Genomic DNA, 20073 nt, shown 5'->3' with positions numbered 1-20073 from the left:
TTTAGCACAGGCACTGTTTGGTACATCTTGGAGGGGAGGCAACTGAAGCATGAAGGTAATTTTACCTGTTTACGCTAACCTGAAAGGCAGAGTACAGCTTCTTGGAAATGCAGATCAGAGAAAACATAGTTAATTAAAAAGTAGTAGTCCTGGTCACCTGTGCTGTGGCAAGTGTGACTATTTATATTTAAGATATTACTTGAGAATGATTTACTGTATTTATCAGTCAATTTTGTGGAGTTTCTTTTTTGCAAGTAGCTGGTATCTAGTTCGCAAAGACAACTTGTTTCCAAATGTTGTAAAGAGGGAGCACGATTAAGGACTTCTGAATGTTTTGCCTCTGGATATTTTACTTTTTTCAAAATACATGTGGTAGAGAGTGCATGCATGGCAGGTGCTTTTGAACTGTAAGGCTTTTAAACTGTGGTCTTGGTAGCTGGTTAGCAGCCCCATCTAATCGTCTGTGATATTTGACAATTACAGGTGGAAGAGTTCCTAAAGCGGGTTAATAAACCTGGGGAGGAAGCCACATCCCACGTAGCCTGTCCTCAGGGTAAAGCGGAGGCGTTGTCCGCCAGCAGCGACTCGGAGGATCAGGAAAGCGTTACCGTGACACAGACTGCGACCAAAAAACCTGAAAACCAAAAGCCGCCATCTTCCAGCGTGACCCTCGCAGAACCTGGAGCGCATAACCTTGAGGAGGATGCAGAGCGGGCGGCAGCGGGCGGCTCCGATGGCCAGGGTGCGGGGAGGCAGCTAGTCTCTCTGGATATTCCCGATTATCTCCGGGCAGAGACAGAGGATGTCAGCCAAGGTACCTCAGTTTCCTAGAAACTGGAAATGAATTTGGGAAGACTTAATACTGCCTTCCCAAATTACAGTGTTGTGTGGTATTTATTTATTCTGTTTGTTCAAAGACAACTGTTAGGTCCAAGGGGTAATGAGGCTGATTGCGAGCTGTGTTAGTGGAAGTAGCTTATTCCTGGAGCACCAGAATTCCAGGTCTTGTCTTTAATACTGGCAGTATTTTTTATAGATAAACAGTCATTGTTGATCCTAGACATGATCTAACAGGTCTCCAGTTCACACCCTTTTTCCCCTGTAAGGATGAGGGTGATTAACTTCAGGTAGATGCACAGACCATCAGGTTTTGGGTTCTCAGATGCATAGTGCTGAGCTTTGGGGAGGATGTGTTGTTAAAATTCTTTTTGGGGGGGTGGGCGGAAATCTGTATTATGAACTTTTTCTATTTAACACTGTAAACAAAGGAAAACAGGATTATTCAGGTTTCTACATATAGTTTAATCCTTCCTACAGTAATTCAGTTATGTTAGATTTCTACTGTAAAGCTCTTGTCTAGATTGGTCTTATTCTTTATTTATATAAGGACATTAAATTGGTCTCTGATCTGCTTGTTTGCTCACTAGTAGAGTTTTTGCCATCAGTTGAAGATGATGACTAGCCTGTCAAGGCTCTTAAATGAGTGAAGTGTTATGATTTTTAGGACTGTGACTGATACCTGTCAGGTAACACTATTCCCTTGAAATATGGGATGCTCTTTTTTAACTTAAACCACTAATCTGCATAATCTGGCAAACAGTAATGAAGGACATTTAGCAGTGTTGTTAAACATGAGCATCTTATATCTTAACTCTCACCTACCTACCGATTTACATTCCTAGCCTACAAGAACAGTGATTGTTAACTTTTGCAGTGTCTTCCAGCTGTAGATGAAAAAATTACCGCAAAGAAGAAGGAGAAAAAAGGGAGAAGAAGGAAAAAAATTGCACTGGGAGCTATACCTGCTGAGATTGCTGCTGATCCAGAGCTGGCCAAGTACTGGGCACAACGCTACCGGCTGTTCTCTCGGTTTGACGAGGGAATTAAGCTAGACAGAGGTGTGTTTAGTACGAAGTGCGCTGACTTGGTGGTATAAGATGTATCCAAACCTGTGGCCCTTCTCGCAGTTTATTACTGATTTTCTTATAAGAGGAGCATTACTGAGTGTGCGTTTGCACCTCTGGATAAATTGCATCTCCCAGCAGGCAGGCGAACCGAAGTCTTGGACTTCAGTAAGATGCCCTAGCATGGGACATGCAGTTTGCATTAGTTCTGATGTTTGCCGAAGATCATACTGTACCCAAGTTGTGCTTTGTCAGGACTTTTTCAGAAACTTGATGACATTTTTCTATTTCTATATTTTATAAAATAATTTTGTGAAAATTCCAAATATGCTGATGGATCTAGTTTTGTTGTGTTTTGTTCTGACTTTCAGCAGTCGCTTTCAAAGTTACTTTTTTCCCTGTTTACATGGAAACCACTTCCAAATTGTAAATTTATAGGTAAAGGAGGAATTAGGATTACTGTTTTTTTTGTATCTTGGGTTTGTTGGTTTTGTAAGCCTTTAACTTTTAATGCTCTCCCACATAAACACGTAGACTATTTGGCAGACCAGACATCGCTGAAAGAAAATAACATGTCGGATAAGAGAGAACATATTTCTGGTTTTATTTGTTACAAAGTATAATTGTGATGTATAAAGTTTTTTGTAGCTGTCTCAGTGGACTTGGCCTTGATAAGCCAGAATCCGCAGCACCAAGATCAACAAAGCATTTACCAAGATTCAGGCATATCTGTTTGCTTCGGTGAGACTTTGTTTGCTTAGCAAATCGCTGGACTGACCAGAGTTTATCATCTTTAAAGCCTGTATTTCCTGGTCGAATGTGCTAAGCCGAAATTGTTGGGATTAACGGTAAACCTTCAGTTTTGTGTGTGGGTAGGTTGTTTGTTTTTAATTTAGGTGACCTTGAAATGAGAGGCAAAAATACACTTCTTCCCTTTCCTTTGCAGAGGGTTGGTTTTCAGTTACTCCTGAGAAAATAGCTGAGCATATTGCCATCCGCGTTAGTCAGTCATTCAACTGTGATATCGTAGTGGATGCGTTCTGTGGGGTTGGAGGAAACGCTATTCAGTTTGCATTGACCTCAAAAAGAGGTAAGCAGGTGTTGTATATAACGGTTTATTTTTTCTTCAATCTTTTTCCCTAAAAATCTGGGCATGCACTTCGTTCACTGATTTTTATAATTTTTTTTTCAGTGCTTCTGAAGCAACAGAAGCTTTTTTGCTTCATCAGACTCACAGCACGAGCTTTCTGTTTTTAAAAGGGACCTACGAAACTGCTTTTCTATTTTAAGTCAGAGCTGAATTTGTGTTGTACTAGTCAAAGTTATTTATACGTGGCATAGTAACTAGTCTGTCGGATGCTCTGAAGATTGCTGGTAAAGGTCGAGTTCTGTTTGCAGTGCCAACCTGCAGAGAAGCCACAAAGCTGCTGCTTTTCCCAATTGTTACGCCAAGTCTGTACTCAAAAGCAGGTTACGTGTGAATAGTACTTAAAACACTTGAATGGGATCACCTGCAGGTGCAGCAGAACCAAACACAGAAAAGTGATGATAACTTAATATTAGTCTAAGTTCCTGTTGCCAGCTAATGAAATTGCAGTGAAACATTGAGAATGCTTTCTGTAAAAACATTGACTGCTTGATATTCCTCTGCTCATCAAACACTCTGGTAAAATACCAGCTCATCTAACACTTCTGAGTAATTTCCGAGCAAGACGAATGGTAGTTTCTCCTGCATTTAATTTGGTAGGCTATGATCCATTCTATAAATATTTTCTAAATTTCACTCATCTTTTTGTATTTCCTGGCTAAATTGTTATTTCTATGATTATGTACTGCCCTTGTATCACCTCTCTTGTGCTGTGTTGGGTGGTTTTTTTAAAACTCAATTTTCAGTACAATGCGATCAGCCACAGATAAATGTTTAACAAAGGAGAAGAGTAAGTTTCTAATTGACGCCATTTAAGCTGTGAGGCTGCTGCCAAGAGTGAAGCGAGAAGGACTTCCTCTCTTAGGCAGACAGCCTTACCTGTCCACTGCTTGAGCTGAGATGGAGGATTGTCATGGTAGAAGATGTATGACTGCCAAAAGCTGAAGCTTCCCAGCTTTGCAACAGCAGCTGAGGCTTCCCAGTCTTGGCTGCGTGGCTTCCCTTGCTGGTATGTAAATGCAGCGGTTCTGCTCTTGGTGGAACCTCTGCTCTTGCCACACAAGGGCATGTCCTTCCCCTCCGAGGAACTGTAGCTACATGTCTACCATGACCTACAAAACTGAAGTAGTCGCTCACTGCACAATAATAGGTTATAGATATGACTTGTATCTGGTGGCTGCAGAAGAACACCTTCCTCCTGAAACGTCCTTTTTGTGGTTGAGTGGCATTCACAGCTCACGTCAACATGAGCGTTTGCTCTCTCTCTCATTTGCAGTGATCGCTATTGATATTGATCCTGAGAAGCTCAGTCTTGCGCGCAACAATGCTGAGGTATATGGCGTGGCAGATCAGATAGAATTCATCTGCGGAGACTTCATGGTGCTGGCTGCTGACCTGCAAGCAGATGTTGTGTTCCTCAGCCCGCCCTGGGGGGGCCCTGACTATGCCACTGCCGAAATCTTCGATATCCAAACCATGATTTGCCCAGATGGATATCCTTTCAAAGTTACGCATTCTTGTGATTTTTCAGTCGTTTACAAGCAGTTTTCTCTCTTACTTCTCCTCCCTCTCTTGACATGGGCTTTGCATGTCCAGTTGGCTGACTGGGGATGATATGACCAGCAGGTGAAGTCCCAGATGTGCCACATTTGTTTAGTCCGCCTCCCCCAACCTCAGCTGTATGACATTGACCACCTAAAATTAAATATTTTAATTATTTTTTAAAAAAAAAGGTCATAAAGAGTTATTCTTAAAAGTAAAAAATCTTCTAGAGAATTGTAGTAGCTTCTTAACTTAAAGCATTAATTCAGCAGTTTTAACTCCTTTATATTATTTTATTAAAATACCCTGAAGTAATCAAATAGCCATGTGGTGTGTATATATAGGTAATAATTAGTTACGTGAGCTATGACTTTGTCATTCATTCCACTTTTTAATTGGTTTATAAAAGGTATATCTTATTTAAAATATCATACTCAAACTATTCTCAATCATAGCACCTGCCTATGACTTGGGAAATCACAGAAGAGTGCAAGCAAAACATTAACCCTTTTAATTAATGTATAAAATTCCATACTAACGTATTAACAGTGGTATTGAGCACTCATTCATCCAGGGAGGTAGTAGCATAGTAGTTTCATCAAATATGAAGTGTGGTGGGTTTCTTTGCCCCCAAAATAATCTCAGTTGTTTCCTTTTTGGCTAAAACGTAGCGATATTTGTAAGAGTAAGGAAATCTTTGTATGTATGTGTGAAAGAGACTCCACGAAATGGATTAGAAAACAAATATCAAATCAATGTACTAGCTATAAACTACATTCAAATTTCTCAAATACTTCTCTGTAGTTCAGTTAAATCTTCTTAAAGAGTGAGGTTTTGTTTTGTTGTTTTTTTTCTACTTTCTAGGGCAATAATGGTGAAATAGAGTTTCTGCATTTAGACAATACTAATTTCTGCATTTCAGAAGAATATCTAACTCACACACCCAGAAGACTACCTATAATTTAATTGCATAATAACAGAATTTGGGACATACCTTCAAAATGAATGAATATAAAGCAACTTCCCCATTCTTGTTTTTTTCCTTTACTGGTTTCTACATTTGAAATTTTCAGGCTCTCCAAAAAAATCACCAACAATATTGTGTATTTTCTACCTCGGAATGCTGACATTGACCAGGTGTGTTACTGGATAAGGGCTTGGTAATTGCAAAAACCTCATCTGGCTTAAAGCATAGGTATTATAAGCACAAACTTAAGACTTTTAGTCTGTTCAGCTGAATGTGGGGGTTTTTTTTGTTTTAAGTTTGGACCTTATGTTAAGTGATTTCTGTGTTTGCAGTACTTTTGATATATTTAGAAATGGGAGTAGTAGATTATTTCCATGATTTTGATACTGTTTCTTCATAAAGCAAGAGATTGGAGGTTCTTTAGAAGATCCAAAGCCAGTAGATTTCTTGAGTGCCAAACAGATACATCATTATAAAAGAAAAAAAAAGTTTTTAACCAGCTCTTACTATCTGATAAGTTGCTGAGTCCTAAACTTTCATGGCTTTCAGTTTATGAAGGAGTTGCAGGAAATCACTGTTCAGCCTGCAATCACTACTATCGCTGATTAGCAGATCAAAGACAAATGTCATGCCACCAGAGGCAGTACTGATGCTGTCCACCCAAGTGTGTGGTTCTATATGGGCTGCTTGCATTGCAGTGATTAGACAGTTGGATGCATCACTGACATGATAAGCACACAGTTTGTTTCACTGGTGTGGGGTTTTTGTATTAGAGATTTTTGTGAGAGTTTTTTTTTTTAAGTAGTTAGATGACTGTAACAATTCCCCTGAGTGTCTGGTTTAGTTTCCTCTGTGTATTTTCTATGTTAATTATGTCTCGTAGCTTTTTGCAAAGAAGGGAGCAGTGAGATGTTCTCCTCACCTGCAACATGCCGCAGAACTTCCCAGGATTATTTCCTGCTTTTCCAAAAGCTGTGTCTGACTTAGAGCAGGCAGGGTCTCAAGCCACATGATGGCTTGCAGAATTGTTGGTGGCAAACAGCTGGCTTGAGAAACAGGCTGAAATTCACATGGCCTGAGGATTAGCACACTATGAGCCCGCACCATGCACAGCACTGTTTGTACGGCAGGTGATGATTCAGTTGTGTTTTGCATTTCAGGCTGGTGAAATGTCAAAGTGGGTTACGAATCTTTGAACAGGGACCTTAATTTTAGGCAGAGTTTCTCTAGTTTCAACTTCTAACCACTGCATTTTATGAAATGTTTCATTCCCACGATGAAGAATGACCTTACCAGGTTTCTGCTCTGCCCATGAGAACTTTTTACTGGATTTGTAAATGGGCAAAAGTATCTACATTTCACTTACGTTCCCACAAAAGCATCTAAGAGTACTATGCACAGGCTTGCACCTATTCCTAGAGAAGAGCTTGGCACCTCTAGATGGTTGGGTTAGGTGTCTTGCCATTTCTACGTCTTGGTCTGGTTGGCTCTGAATGTTGCTGATGTGCTCTAAGTGTTCCTTGATGTACATCCATGGGTTTGCCTTTACACAAATGGTTAAATTTGTGCCTCCAGCATGTGGCTGGAGGCCTGGGCTCAGTTCAGTCGTCCAAGCTATGGGCTACTCTCAGGAAGAGAAATCAGCTCCTCATGCCTTTCTCTAGAGATTGTGCCAGTATAAGGAAAAAAAAACCACTAAAGGTTCGTGATCTGAGAGCAGGGAAAGAGAACATGAATCTAGCACACTGTTTAGGGAAATGTAGTCTTAATCCTATGTGGACAGAGGTGTGTCAAACATGACCATCCCAAACGTGACCTTAGTGGATACTCTGGTCCATAGGAGACTGGTTATGGGTTTGGCTGCCATCATCTCTGGCTGTATTTAGGAGTGAAGTTTCTGAATTTACTGCCACTACACTTCCAGGACTGTGCATCTCCAGAAGAAAAGAAGATTTATCATTGAAGTTCCTTAGTGGTTAGTGTAGACAGTTGTCTTCTCCGTTTGCTCATGGTTTTGCCCACAGTTCTCATCCATCTTACTATTCTCACAGACCAGATAAGGTGGCTTCTGCTGCAACAACTTCCTTGGCAAGGGCCTGTGGACACCACTGCTAGGGTGTAGTGATGTAGCGTGGCTTGTGAATGTAGTCCATAAACTCTAGGGGCCTATAAAAGCTTGATGAAGTAAATCTTCAACATTTTTTTTTTCAGGAGATTAATACCTGAAAACTGAATAACTCGGATAAGGCAATATTTGCTGAACAGATTATCTGATGCCTTAGATTTGATTGGAAACTTAAAAACCTAAGTTTGATTTGTGATGACATTGCTCAGGCATGTAAGATTTGCCTCTTCTGTGTCCTCAAAAATTAACTGTATGCTCATACACACATGTAAGGCTTTCAGAGATCACTTAGCTCCTAGAAGAGGTGGTCTAACATGCTTAACATGTAAGTTGTTAAAACTGAATTACTCTGCCTCTTGTCTCTCGTTGACTGGCTTGAATCTACAACTGAGGTGTGCTTGTGTGCTTTGGCAATTAAAATTGATTTAGAAGCTGACTTAATTGCCATTGCAAACCTCCATGAAGATGTTTATACTGACTGTAAGCTAATGTATCAGTGCAAGTTTGCTTGTCTGACAGTGGACCTCAAGCAAAAATGGAAATAAATGCCCAGCAGTTAGAAGCAACCTTACAGTAAAAATGCTGTTTAACCTTTAGCTAAGGTGGTGCAAATTTAGTGGAAAATATGTGCTGGTTTTTACAGTTAGATAGCTAACATAGAATAGGGATCCTGCTGCTGGTGTGAAAGCAGGTGGTAGCTGACCTTGACCTAGCAGTGTCAGAGGGCTCCGAGTTCATTGCTTTATTGGTAGACAAGACATCCAGCCTTGTTGCACATGATTTTATTGCGAAAACAGTGCTTAGCATGTCTGCAGGCATGGCCTTTTCTGTGTAGTTAGTCTTGTAGAGAGAGATGAGGTTCTTTGAATTCCCTTACAAAATGCACAGAGTTTAGGTGGAGAAGGAGAAACGAACTTCTGTACTTCTGCCTCAAGAGGGAGCAGCGAACCAGTGGAATATGGTCAGTGCGTTTACAAGAAATGTGAAACATTTCCCTTAATTGCATCAAATCTCCTTGTTTACAAGCGTGTACTTGTTAGAAAATTTGTATACGGGTTAGAAAATTTGTATACGGGTCCATTTTTAGGTCGAATCAATCTTTCAAAATATTCTTTCTAGTTAAGGAATAATCAGGACATATATATGTGTATGTACATACATAAAAATATATTGTTTTATTAATCATGCCTGTTATGTAGCTCATGTGTGACACCCTTGTTGGTACCCATCTCTTTGCAGCATCTTTACATCTGAGTCTTTAAGTTTTTTTTCCACAGCCCTTAAAAAAAAAAAAAGAAAAAAGAGGAGGAGTTGTGGAAACTACCAGTCAGAAGTATATTAATACTGCTTCAGTTCTGGGGGGCTAAACTTGTGTTTGGCTGCCAGTGGTGTTTTTGAAAAGTAAAGCGAAAAGGTTGACCTACTTAGAATTCCCACAAAGTAGGAAAGAATTAGAAATCACTGTTTCAGATAGGCTTGCATATTTAAATCAAAATTACACCCCAGCAAAATTGAGTGAAAACACTTGATAAATACTTGGGTAGCTGAAAACTGTTCTTTCCTTCTATGAGAAGAATTAATGGTACTAATTTAAGCTGATTTTATTAAAAAATAAAAGAGTGAATATGCATGCCTTGGCAAAATTTGGACGAAAATAAATTTCTTCCCCTTGCTCTGCTGTTGATTGACTCTAGTGGCAGCAGTGAACCTGTGGTCAGGGAATGCTCAACCTTCCCCAGCGTCCTTCCCCTCCTTGGCTGGTTCATTTCCACCAGATCAAGGGGAAGAAAGGTGATATCTGCAGGAGATCCTACATTTACATCTTAATACTCCAGCAATATGTAACAGACCTCCATGAGTGACTTGAGAAGCAAGCTTGTTGAGACAGAATGATTAAATGTTGTTTATGAAGTGTTTAGTAAGCTGTACTCTGCATCACTGTGCAGAGTGGGGAGTGTGTACTCACCTCAGGGACCAGGACTCATCCCACGTAGCCCGATCTCTTGCACAGACTGTTTTCTGTACCAGGTAATACTTCTGTATCTTAATATTTGCAGCAAAGGAGGAGGAACCTGGGATTTGTTGCTGTAGGACCTTCTTCCTAATGGTGGGATAGCTTCTTTTCACCTTGTTGCAGGAGGCACACTCAGCTACATAAGATACCAAAACATTCCCTCACATACTAACGTAGCGATCCTCCTGACTCTTCTTGTAAGCCGTGTGAGTGCTGCCATTGAGGTATTGTTCTCTCGCTGGTGGTCAGAAAGGAATCTGGCTGCATGATGGCTCCCCCCAATAAACTGATGAGCCTAAAATGTTGGTCACCTGGTATGCTGTGAGACAGATGGCCACATCAGCATCTTTACCAGCCTAGTGAAGTTTGAGAGATGGAATACTGAGGAATTGGGAGTTTATTACTTATCCTCATTGTGGATGGTTAACTGCTCAGATACTGTATTGTGCCTTGGTGATTATCCTAAACTTCTTAGCAGTTCTTTGAAGACAGTCATATTGTACAAATTTACAGATGGTGGTTTAATTCAGAAACAGATTTTTCTCTTTTAGGAAAAAGACAGTCTTATACATTTATCTATTTACCATGGCATTATCTTTAAACTTTCTGATTTTTAGCTGCTGGAGATGTTGCATGTTTAACATCTAGAGCATACAGTAGTGCAAGTTTTAATCTTGGGTCCCATGTTGGTATATTAAAACAGCAGGATAATTGAGGCCAATTTTCAGATAACATTTCAATCTTTGACTCTTATAGCAGAGCAAGCGAATCTATTGGAATAATATTGGTCTACTCGTAAGACAGAACATGAGTGACTTTGCTAATTGCAGATGATTTTGACAGTGAAGTGCCTGATTATTGTTCAAGTTGGGAGCTATTTTTCTGGGATAGAAAAGTTTTGGTCTCTCCAAGATCCAGCCTGTGACAAAGGAAAAAACAACGCAATTGGAGAAAGATTTGCCAGTGTCCAGAAGCCTTTGTCTCTGTGTAGGTGAGTTGAAGCTTAAATACAGATCCCTAGAAGGGATATGGCAGTGTGGCTCTGTTCAGACAGTTATAGCCTCTGTCTTGTGAAGTCACATCATGGACCATATTAACTTGCTCTACAGTTTTTACACTAGCAGGCTTCTTGGTGGTATGGGGTATGAGAAAAGATCTAAAAAAAAAAAAAAAGTGTCAAGCACTTTTCAAAAGTGGTATGACTGAAAAAGCAGCCCCTCTTCAAAATGTGAGTCTGCTTCACAATCCAATCCAGTTTCATAAACAGGAACTGGTTTATTTATTTAAAATAATGCTATTAAACTTCTGCAAAATGTCCCCTTTTTTAGCCAGCTATTTTTGGCCCTTGTAATAGTGTAGGGTAACAGAGGGAGAGGAGCAATGCTGCTTTTTGGGTAATATATGTCAAATAATAATATTTTTCTTTCTTTTAACCATTTTTGAGTAGTATTTCTTCATCAAAACATATACGAAGTTTTACACTTCATAAAGTATTGGAGTAAATTCCTAACATAAACTTGGTGGTTAAGAGAACTGTTAATTGTTGATTGCTGCCCATGTCAACCATAATTCTGTACATTTGGCAGACCAAACAAGATACTTGCGTTTAAAATTATGAGCAGAAAGGCATGACAGGCAAACATTGTCAGGTTGATAGTTTGCTGGTTTGTTTTTTTTGTTTGGTTGATTGGTTGGTTGTTTTTTTTTTTTTTTAGATGGCTGCAGATAACTTACTGCTCAGTATCTGCAGGAGGAGTTTTTCTGTGTCCTTAAAACTTTAAAGAGCACCTCAAGGGTTCCTTAAGCCTGTACAAAGGAAAATCTGTTTTTGTCTTTTAACTTTCAGTCAAGACTGGGTTTTTTCTGAACATGAGTCAAGACTGTAGCACTGCAGCCTACGTTATCCGTGACCACATCACTCTGATGGATGAAAGAGTTTTCAAAAATGTCTCTGTTCTTTGAACCTTGCTGAGAGGGGAAGCCGATCCAGCTTTTGAGGAGCATGGGTCTGTTAGAGGAGCACAGGACGGTGGGCGTACTACTTGGGGACGCAACAGCAGCGGCCCTGGGAGGATGCGCTGCGTGAGAGCAGTTGCATGGTGGACGTGGTGCAACATTGCACAGATGTGTGGGAGATCCGGTGGGAAGTGATACATGCTGTGCACTAGCAAGATGTTCACAGGCATATGCTCTACTATCTATATTATTTATGGTATTCTCCCATGTGATTCTGGCTGTATATGGAACTATATAAACTGGGATCATAATGCAAACTGGCAGCCTCTCTCCACTTAAACTAGCTAGTGATTTATTTGTAACCCGACAGTTGTAGGTCTGTCCATCATGAGCTGACCTACCGGCAGTCTGCTTGGTGTTGTATAGGTTTGTAACAAAACCCCACTAGAAAGATCTTATGGGCTGCATTTATTCACTCAAGATACTGTGTTTTTAAGAACTGACACAGGGTGGGAGGCAGGGAGAGGTTTACGTTAGTGTTTATGCACTGTTGATATTTTTTTTTTTTTTAACCAGTCACTTTTCAGACCTCTTCCTGTTTCTGTACTGAAAACTTTGTGTGTGTCTTTACTATTTAAAGATTCGGTGACTGGTGCAAAACTTTATAAATTGGATAGGTTCCTGGGTTTAGAGGTTTTTGGGTTTTGGAGGCGCGTGTTCGGGTTTTTTGTTGTTTGTGATAGCTATGCCTAACTTATTGAAATGTCACTGTTCTTGGAGCTTTTGCTGTCCTAAATGTTGGTGTTTCAGACCTGGCTTGTATTCCAAATACTGCCAGAAGATACGAGTTACCTTTTTATTCCTTGTCTAGTGTGTAGAGTGGTTCCCTGAGCCCAGAATTAAGCAAAGTGCTCTTGACCTTGATAGTCATACAAAGAATACACATCATGCAAGTACTTTTTTTTTTTTTTTTCCTTGCCTTTGTTCCCACCTCATCTTTGTCGTCCATTTTGAGAGAATCTAGAGTTAGACATCAAAGCCTTGTTCTGTCTTCAGGTCTAGTGCCTGGATGGGAGATGTTTGCTGTGTTTCTGGTTTTGAAAGTCCAGTTGTTACAAATGACTGGTCAATGCAGGGAGTGTAAAGATGGGTGAAACTCATTTATTTATTTATTTTAATTCTATCTGCTGTCACTCAGAGAACAGAAAATCATACCAGAGAGAGCAGTTTAATAAAAGAATATTTGATAACCTCTGCAATAAAGAAACGTGATGAGAGGCTGACTAGTAAAACTACCACTGGCCCTGTTCATTTAGCTATGATTTTAGACTGGAGACCTGGCCAAATGGGACCTGCCAAGCAATGTCATGCTTATTTAGGAGTAAATATAACAATGAGTAAAGCAGGGAGTGAGAGACCAGGAGATTAACTTAAATTAATTTGATTGCATTTTGAAGATGCTTGGGTATTAGAGGAGTTGGCAGGTAAATGACTGTGGGTTGATGTGTTTTGCAGGCTGATCATTTCTAAGTGAACGTAATTGCGTACATTTCAGCTGTGACTATCATGGTAATAATGGCAGCTTTTAAGCAGCCTGCTTTAAACTCAAATCTGCTCTCCGTCCTTGATAAAAGATAAAGCCAGAAGATACTCCCAGCATGCACCAAGCCAGAGTGGCACTTCTGGACTTCAGTTTTCCTAAAGCTCATAGCACTTGAATACTGAATTGTAGTTTGCCCACCTCAAGATTTAAAAAAAAATAAATAATAAAAATAATAAAAAAAAAATCTCTGGCCTGTCAAAGGGTGGCAGTGCTACTGTGGCAGTGGCATAATTCACCTGCAGACCTGCACATTTTGAAAAATGCTGCCTGAGAGCATTTTGTTTCATTACCTTCAGTGTAAAGAATACCATTGCCCTTTTTTGCCAAGTTGGGTTGGGATTTTTTTTCCTCTAGCCTTTAGGTTGGTTGTGGGGGGAGGGTATTCCTCTTTTTCCTAGTGTTCTGTAAAATGAAATGAATTACAGTGTCCTTGTGTGACTGCCTATCAAGTCAAAAAGCTTGTATTTCTCATACCCCAGAAAAGTTTCTTGGAGGGGAGAAAAAATGATGATAAACCTTTTATCCACAGTTACCTTAGTTAGTGGCTGGAACAGATAGGAAGTTAGTTTACTAAAGGAATTTCAGTATGATAAAAAAAGAACCTGTAAGGCCAGCAGGAAAACCTTTCAGTTCAGAAATACACCTGAACATTATAAAGCAAGTTTGCACCTTAAGTAACTTGTGCTCCTGAAGTAATCTTCCATGATCGTTTCCCTTTTCGTAGTTCTTTTCTGATGTCTCCTATTTTAAACTTGAGACCAAACCTGCTGGCTACTTTTTTAATACTCTGTGGCCGTGTCTGTAGCTGTGGACTATTTCCATCAGCAGTCGCTGAACTGAAGGATGAAGCATCCAGGTGAGAGGGATGCAGGGAGGCATCAGCTGAAGTGGCATCCTTTGCCTCTGCCCGGGGAGGCGTGTGGCATGTGCAGAATTACCCAGCGCAAGCAAAGGAGGCAATATCTTCCCCCTTGAGTACATGGGTTTGGGCTGAAGAATTAACCAGGACGCGGGGAGCTGCCAGCAGGGAATCGTCATATTTGCACAGGAAAATGCAAAATAAACAAATTTTGGACTAGTCCAATTTTTAAAAGAAATTGAGAAGCTTTTCCGTACTCACCGTTGTAGTTCACTGCAAAAACGCAAGATGCGTGTCGGTATTTCTAAAAATAGATGAGCACCTTTGTTTTTCTCAAAGCATCGTTCCTCAATCTGCTGTTATATTTAGAGGGCGTCCCTCCACCAAGCTGGCACCTTTCTGAAGCTTGGTGAATGGCAGCTTTCCCTCGTTAAGCTGTCAGGGTTGACTGAGCCCTTCTGAGGAAAACATGGCAACTCCTACGTAATTAAATGTGCAGTCTCCAGCAATTTACAAATAAGCATCGTCACAGAGGATTTGCGTTTCTCTTCTCTGAATATCGGGGCAGGGAGGGGGGTTGAGGAGCGTGCGGTGCCAGATCCATCCCCGTGGAGCTTACACCCGTGTGCTTATTCAGGTTTTTGCCACTTTTGGGTCTATCAAATAGTTTTTAGTAGTCATTTGAAATGAGTCTTAGTTACCCTGGATTTAACACTTGGAGACTAGACGCAGCGTATGTAACTTCTCGGTGGGCGCCACCCCTCAGTAGAGGAGCAGCATTTGCCTGTGTTACCGATGAAGCATTTTGCTGTATTTGGTCTTCTAAGAGAAATATTTAGTAAACACTTGTGTTTAATATCAATGCATTAGTCATACTTAGGTACGCTAGTGACACAAATTGTGCCCTGAAAGCGGGAGTATGTAACCCCGAGACAGTAATTTCAATATTCTTATATGAAGTTGACTAATCCAATTAGTATTGTAGAACAACATTAACTATAAAGTGCAAAGCCTCTAACGCTTTTTGGAAGGAACATTTCCAGCTTATGTTCGTAATAAATTAGAAGTACAAGCTTAACATCTTGCTATGAAAAAAAAAAATGTGGATCGCCCCACAATGTTAACTGCTTTTAGGATTTCAAGTAAGAAAAGATAAGTTGTAAAATTAACATTCCTGATCACTCGCCAATTTCAGATTCTTGTGCTATTTATAAGTCAGCCAGCTTCTGCTTTTTGACTTAAGTGGCAGGTTCCTCTTTGACAAGAACGTGGAGATTTTTTTCCTATTACCATTAAATTGAAGAATGAAGAAACTGCTCATGCTTTTGTTTTTGTCTGCAGAAACAAAAAAAAAAATGAAAAGGGGGGGGAACAAAAGAGAAAAGTAAATGCTTGGTTTAGGTAAGTGTGGTAATTTTCTGGGCAAGTCAATAAAGGTTCAAAGTATAATTTAGATTAATCTGTTATTTCCTCCTGAGAATAGGCTGGTTTTTTACTTACAGTAGAACAGAGGAAGTTCAGCATGTTTATATTTAAACCTGCATTACAGAGTTAAGTCTCAGAGGAGTTTAGAAGTGTCAATAATGCAACCTGAACTTTAAGTTTCAGCTGCTAACATTACAGACTTCTTGGTGAAAAGATCAGTTAAAGTCTACTGCAGGCTTGTAGGCCTTGATCACTTTAGGTCTGCTAGGGAAGTTTCCCTGCGTAGGGAACTATAGAAGTACTTTTCTTGCAGCAGGCAGGGAAGACAGCAGCATGGAGCAGAACGGGCTGTGGAGCAGGGACCCCCACCGCAGCACAGCTCCTCGGGGTCCACGATGGGGGGGAGAAAAGCAGTCAATGCTCAATTTTGGTGTTCTCTTCCTTCTGGCTATGCAGCGTGTCCCGGTGAGAAATCGGTAGCCTGTATGGCTGGTGTCCCTCAAAGAGGTACTAGGCATCATGAGTGGGAACAGGAGAGGAGAGTGTCGCGTGCTCCAGTCCAAAATGCAAAGTCCGCTGCAAAATGTTGTCTGTCTGTAATCATTAAGCGTTAAAGGTGTGCACCAGGCTCAGTCAACAGAGCATGAACGGTGAAATTCTCACTCCAGTGATTGTAAACACGAGAGCTGGGACCAGCGCTGCCTGACGACGGGCTCTCCCTGCCTGCAGTTACTCAGCTGCCTTCAGCCTTACCCTCAACACTGCCTGAGACTCCAGTGCACACAACAGCGGGGTTTTTTGGTTGCAATAGCAACAACAAAAAACTGTAACTGGTATTTGTGAGCTTCTCTGCGTGTTTGGGGTTTTGGGGTTGCTTTTGTTTGGGTTGTTTCCCCACACACACACTCTACAGTGCAACCTTTATGCTTCCTAATTCCAGGATTTGGTTTTACTCTTCTCCCAAAACTTGGGATTTTGACACCTTCAAAGCACAGTTTACAGCTTGTTTTTTGCCGCTACTGGGTGTCTCACCCTGCAAACCAGAGTCTAGCATTTCTCGCCTCAGCACAGCGTGTGAAACAATAACTATTTATCTCTAGTTCTGAAGTCCTCTTATTTTCATGGCTTGGAATGAGGGGGATTTTTCAGTCACAAGAAAGCCACAAACCACTTCTGTGAGTAAAAGAAGACACTGAAAGAGGACCAGAGGCATTAGATGTCAAGGAATATTGTCACCAGTATTAACAGAGCCAAAGATGTGTTTTCTGTGGTATTTCACGTGAATAAAAGGTTTGGGGTTTTGCCTCTTTTCCTGTGCGTTGATTGTTTTGCTTTTTGTTCTGTGTTTTTCAGGTTGCTTCCTTAGCAGGGCCAGGAGGGAAAGTTGAAATAGAACAAAATTTTCTCAATAACAAACTGAAGACAATAACAGCTTATTTTGGTGATCTAATAAGGCATGACATCTCCTGAACTCTGTGTGGATTCTTCCAAACCCAGCCTCCCTGACTGCTGCTTTGCTTAAGCTTTTGTACAGCTGGCTGGTCAAAAATGACTTAAAGCCATTTTCCGCTTTAACTTCTGTTTAAAAAAGATAATGTTCTGTTTATTGCTACTGTCAATAAATGTTTTATTATAATTTTGACAAAATTCTAAATGTAGAGTAGCTGTCAATGTCGGAAAAAAGATCTTTATAAAGTGCAGTCTTGCAAGGTTCAAGCCCAACCAGTTGAAGGGGAGTTCAGGATTCCTTTGCAACTCCTACGTGTGCTACTTCTGTACTTGCTCTGGTTTTGAGCATTCAGAGGGTCAAAAAGAATAGCCTGAAAGCTGCCATGTGCTTGAGAAACAAACTGTCTGAGAAACCTGCTGTCTGTGCTAGAGAAACAAAAGCGTCTGAACATCAGGTGGAACTAGAAGGACAGGTACACCACCAGAGGTTAACTGCAGTTCACCTCTCTGGCTCCATGCTCACTGGGAAACTTTTTCAGCTTTTCTTTGCAGGATGAAGGTCCATGCATTTCTTACAGTGAGTGCTGCAGCACAGGCAGAGAGCGGGGCATGTTTGTGGCTGGGAGCAGGGCTCTGCCCTCTGGGTTTTGTTCTTTTATTTTTTTCCTCCTTGCCAACCCTCTTGGTTACAAAGATATTTGGAAGAAACCTTCTGACTGGAGGTTTGTCTCATTAACCAGAGAGGTAAGTGGCCTCTCCTCTTTCTGAGGCCTTTTGGATCCTTGCACAGGCTTCAGGGAGGGCACAGGGAGCCTGGCTCTCCCCAGTGCGGGCTCTCCGCTCCCACGTGGGGGAAGAGTGGCTTTTGGGCACTTCTCCAAGCAGAACAGGAGGCAGGTGAGAAGTGGTTAGGGCATGGATATGGCACTGGCACTGAAATGCACTTAGAGTAAGTACCCAAGATCAATTTTGAGCCTGTTTTTGAAGTAAGAGTGTAGGAATATAGTTTCTAAGACAATAAATTAGTGCTGCTTCTCCTTTGCTTGGAGTGCAGCAAAACGCTGAAGGCAGCAGAGACCAAGCACTAAACCACGCATTAGTGCTGACAAACAAAACTATAGAATAACCAAATAAGAGGATTTTTTTTTCCCCCATAAGGAATGAAATCCAACTCTTCAAATCGGTTAGGAGACCAAAGTGTTTTTGTATGTACGGGATGTTAAAAAACATGTACGCAACCTGACTTGCTGCAAGTTCACTGTGCTGTAAAATGGCTCTTGGGACATCATTTCTTTCTAACTTGTCTGGTACTGGATGGACAGTAAAGTGCTAAACTCTTACTGACCATTACATTCATGCTTCATGTAAGGTATTTTAGATTTCTTTGAATATAATTTGACTAATTTGCATCACTGCATTTTGCCGCTGTACTACAGCGAGAAAGAAATGCTGTGATAGTGCCAGCCCCTGTGTCAATATTTAAAGGGAATTGTAAAGGAAAGAAATTATCTCCTCTTCAATATTCCTTATAATTTTGCTACTAGGAGGCAGGGGAGGTTGGCAAGAGTGCTAGTATTACAGGAGGTCCAAACCTGCTGTAGCAGTGGCACGTGAATGTAATGATGCTGTTAAATTTTCACTACAAGCTGAAAAAAAAAAAAAATCCGAGAGTCATGAGGCCATATGAAGAATAAATTAATTGATACTGTGTATGTCACAATACTCTGTACACTAAAATTTGACTATATTGGGCTTATTGCTGCTTACAGAAATACTGTTGTCTTATTCTTTGGTCCTCTTTTCCTCCCTAAAGTTAAGGAGTAGGTTTAGAAGGATTTTGAGATCTCGCTGCTGCTGCTGTAGAAGAAAGCTCTATGGGAGAAATACCAATGAATTTACTTTTACCTTCAGGAATGTAGTCAGATTTTGTTCAGTGCCCAGGATTCAAAATGTGGAAGCTGAAATATGACATGAAAGGTACAACATTTACTGTTTTAATGTTTATTTTCAATGTAATGAACTTACTGGTTAAAAGGAACAATTTATCAAAGGTCTCTGCTGAGCTTTGCAAGCACATGAAGAGCCAAAAGCAGAAGAATATCCTTGTTCATGGCTGTTCCTCTCTGTAACCCACAAGTACAAAAGGTCGTCTTTTTTATTTTTTTGTTTAAATTCAACTCGAAGTCAGAATATGCTCTGCTGGGTTGTGATAAGTGTTTGCCCTCAGCTTCCCACTTAGACAGAACAGGTGAAGTTCCCCAAGGCTGTGAATCAGTCAATCTGTTAAGCCTAAAATACATCTACAAGTATTTTTACTGCGTTGTTAGTAATTTCAACCAACGAACACTTAATGGAGGACAGCTTCATTCATGATGTGCGTTTCTGTAAAACGTTATTCTGCTTTGTATTGTAGAAATAAAGTTAACATGGGCTGTTACGCAGCAGTAACCGAGCCGTTACGCAGCAGTAACTGAGCCGCAGTTAAATTTCCGGACATCTCACGCCCAGAGTTTTAATACCCTTTTGGGATTAGAGTAGTATTTTGCGTATGATCCGTTAGGCTACAAAGAAGTTATGTTGCTACTGTGAAGTAAATACTCCCAGAGGTTTGGTCTTTCACCAATTTTAAGCCACAAAATAAGCTGTAGGAAAATGCAGATTTTTTTTAAGTGAACTAATATTTGGACTAAATACAATAAATACATACTGGTTTGTACTTTCCACTGTGCTCTTGAGCTCCTAATCCCTTAGGTTTATCTTAATTAAATCCAATATTAAACCAAACCCATCAGTTTGTTTTTCTGGTGCGTGGTATGAAGAGAAGCTGACGGATACAGTTAAAACAAGTACGTTACAAGGCTGAAGCCTAACTGCAGGTTGAAGGGGAGCAGAGCATCAGCGACGCTGAGCAACCATCTCTTTGTGGCAGGCCAGTCAGTGTTGTGCCCTTCTGTGAAGGAGGCCTTGTTAGTGTTATGGTAGAAAATCACCGTTCCATGAAGTTTTAATGTGCAGGTTTTAGAAAATCTTCCCCAAGTGTAGTGGTTCTGAAGTAGCATCTGGCTCTATATGTGCAACTCAG

General features: G+C 40.6%; 1 protein-coding gene across 1 annotated transcript in view; it reads left to right on the top strand.

Annotated features, from left to right (window-relative positions):
* Nucleotides 1-19775, top strand: part of TGS1 (trimethylguanosine synthase 1) — a 30228-nt gene extending 10453 nt beyond the window's left edge. Inside the window, exons 8-13 of the mRNA XM_087753223.1 lie at nt 484-814; nt 1725-1898; nt 2851-2994; nt 4328-4546; nt 5654-5730; nt 16896-19775. Coding sequence (XP_087609349.1) covers nt 484-814; nt 1725-1898; nt 2851-2994; nt 4328-4546; nt 5654-5730; nt 16896-17012 — 1062 coding nt within the window. The 3' untranslated portion in view covers nt 17013-19775. The remainder of the gene's footprint in view (nt 1-483; nt 815-1724; nt 1899-2850; nt 2995-4327; nt 4547-5653; nt 5731-16895) is intronic.
* The last annotated feature ends 298 nt before the right edge of the window (nt 19776-20073 follow it).

Source organism: Nipponia nippon, unplaced genomic scaffold (genome assembly GCF_047370975.1).
Source record: "Nipponia nippon isolate SJK-2023a ecotype South Korea unplaced genomic scaffold, ASM4737097v1 scaffold_1, whole genome shotgun sequence".
Classification (NCBI taxonomy): Eukaryota; Metazoa; Chordata; class Aves; order Pelecaniformes; family Threskiornithidae; genus Nipponia; species Nipponia nippon.
This window is presented reverse-complemented; position numbering and strand designations above follow the sequence as displayed.